The sequence below is a fragment of the Myotis brandtii genome, unplaced genomic scaffold, assembly GCF_000412655.1.
Source record: "Myotis brandtii unplaced genomic scaffold, ASM41265v1 scaffold1956, whole genome shotgun sequence".
NCBI lineage: Eukaryota > Metazoa > Chordata > Mammalia > Chiroptera > Vespertilionidae > Myotis > Myotis brandtii.
In genome coordinates, this window is record NW_005357294.1 from 642,484 (window position 1) to 644,549 (window position 2,066).

The 2,066-nt window shown below is 61.8% G+C and overlaps 1 protein-coding gene across 3 annotated transcripts in view; it reads right to left on the minus strand.

Moving 5' to 3' along the window:
- The window catches only part of CYHR1 (cysteine/histidine-rich 1), a 12,304-nt gene extending 10,244 nt beyond the window's left edge, over nt 1-2,060 (minus strand). Inside the window, exons 1-2 of one of the 3 annotated variants that reach the window (XM_014538663.1) lie at nt 1,859-2,060; nt 1,624-1,736 (exon numbers count right to left, since the gene is read on the minus strand). In XM_014538663.1, coding sequence (XP_014394149.1) covers nt 1,624-1,716 — 93 coding nt within the window. In that variant the 5' untranslated portion in view covers nt 1,717-1,736; nt 1,859-2,060. Of the gene's footprint in view, nt 1-1,275; nt 1,429-1,623 lie in introns of all 3 variants that reach the window. The other 2 variants (XM_005865037.2, XM_005865039.2) reach the window with 2 other exon arrangements.
- Nucleotides 2,061-2,066: the final 6 nt, after the last annotated feature.

The following is a 2,066-nucleotide window of genomic DNA, read 5'->3' on the forward strand; positions in this document are numbered from 1 at the left end:
GTCCAAGGCGCGGCCCACGCGCCGCTGGTCACCCGGGAACCTCACATTAGGGTGCGCCCGCGCCTTTGTCCCCCAACCCTCGAGCTTACGTGGACTCGATCTGGCTCACTGGATGGATAAATCCCGCGGCCACCCCTCGCCCTCCGGAGCGGGAACAAATGTGCGTCCACCGGACGCCAGCGCGGGGACCGCCGGAAGGAGCACTCCAGGCCCGAATCTGACTCCCTGCGCCGCCCAATCTGGTTTCCTAACCCGGGGGTAGGGAGCTGAAGGGTCCACAGAGGAAAGTGAGGCCTTGCCTTGCACAGGCTGGAGGACAGGCAGGTAGAGGTCCAGGCAGCGCTGGGAGGGAATGTGCGTTTCTGGGAACAGCTGCGGTACAAACCTCCCTTGTCCCCACCCCAGCCAGCAGCCTATATGGTCACTGCCCAGAGGCCCACCTGCCAGGCTATGCCAGGGTGTTCAGAACTCCTCCATGTCCCCGGAGAGCGGGCTCCCAGGATTATGTCTTCTCAGTCCAGGTGCCAGCAGGCGGCAGGGTGGGCGAGGCCCTAGGCTGCTTTCAGTGCATCCCCTTCCCTTGCTCCGGGAATCCGGTTGCTGACCTGGGAGCTTTAGAAAGCTCAATCCCTCTCAAGAATGGGCAGATTCCATATTCCTGCAGAATCCCTAAGGTTTATTGGAGACCAAGCCTCTCTCTGGATCCACAACCATAGCCTGCTCAGAATCAGACCCCCAAATGTGCTTGGATCCCATCCCCTTCATCCTGGTCTAGGCGGGTCCTCACACTCCACCAGAGGACGAGTGCCCAGATTCTGCCCCAGAGGAGTCACCCTGCAGCAAGCCCCCTTTGGGAGGAAGGAGAGTCTATCTCTAGGGAAGGAGGCCCCAGGAGGTGAGGTGGTAACCAGGGCAGAAGCCCAGCCCAGCAGTCTCCAAACATCACTCCCACTGCAGGCGCTGTGTGTGCAAGGCCCGGTGGTAGGCCCAACTGCCCGCGGCCAGGACCCAGCGACAGATGTCCTCCTTCGGCAGCAACAGCAGCCTGTCCTCCTCCAGCCGGCCCAGGAGGCCTGCAGCACCCAGCATCAAGCCCCCCCACATGCCGTAAGTGTTGGTCGTGAAAACAGCCACAATGAGAATAGTAACTGCCACCACCAGCACCACTGCCTGACCAGCCACAGAGCGGCCCTCCGCACCAAGGTGGTCACCAGCCACTGCCAGCACCATGCCTCCTCCCAGGAGCAGGTTTGCAGAGGAGCGGTCCCCATTCACCCAGTGGAAATCGAAGGCCAGAAGGGGCAGGCCAATGACAGTGGCCACCCAGGCTCCAGCAAGACAATCTTCATCTGTGCCTAGCCCTGGAGCCAGCATGGTGGCAGCAGCCAAGGCCTGGAGCAGGAAGCCAGCAGCAGCCCCTCGACTTGCCTGTCAACACAGGGAGGGGAGATGTGGGGAAAAGAGGCCAGGACCTTCCTTTAAACAGGGGAGGGCCTAAGGGGGCCTCATGAAAGCCTGGACTCCAGACTCACCTCTCACCACCCTCTCCCTGACCCAAGGAACTGGCTAGGTCCCTGGGGTTCGGGAATGGGAGACTCCCTTACCCAGCCCCTGTGTACTCACCTGGGCAGTGCTCAGGGCTGCATGCAGAGACACCACTCCCAGCGCCAGGTGGGACAGGGCCATGCTCCACTCACCCCATGGCTTGGGTGCCATGGCACCTCGGGCGGCAGTGACTTTGAGGAGACACTTTGGAAAGTTAAGAAGGAACGCACAAGCCGGCGCCCTGGAGCCCTGAGGGCAGCTCTCGAGGACTCCGTTTCCAGAGCCCCATTTCTACATGTTGGGAGAAGCTCACCCGAACGTTTCTGGAGCTCCGAGGCCACTGGACACCACTGGAAAGAAAAACCTATTTTGGCCGGAAAAAGAAAAAAGAAAACGGAGGGGGGCCTGGATTGGGCCGGTGTGAGCCCTGGAACCCGAATGGAGGCGCCGGGCCTGGAGGAGAGCCGCTCGGGACGAGCGCAGGCCCACGGCCTGGACCCTGCGGTTGGGGAGAAGGAGTC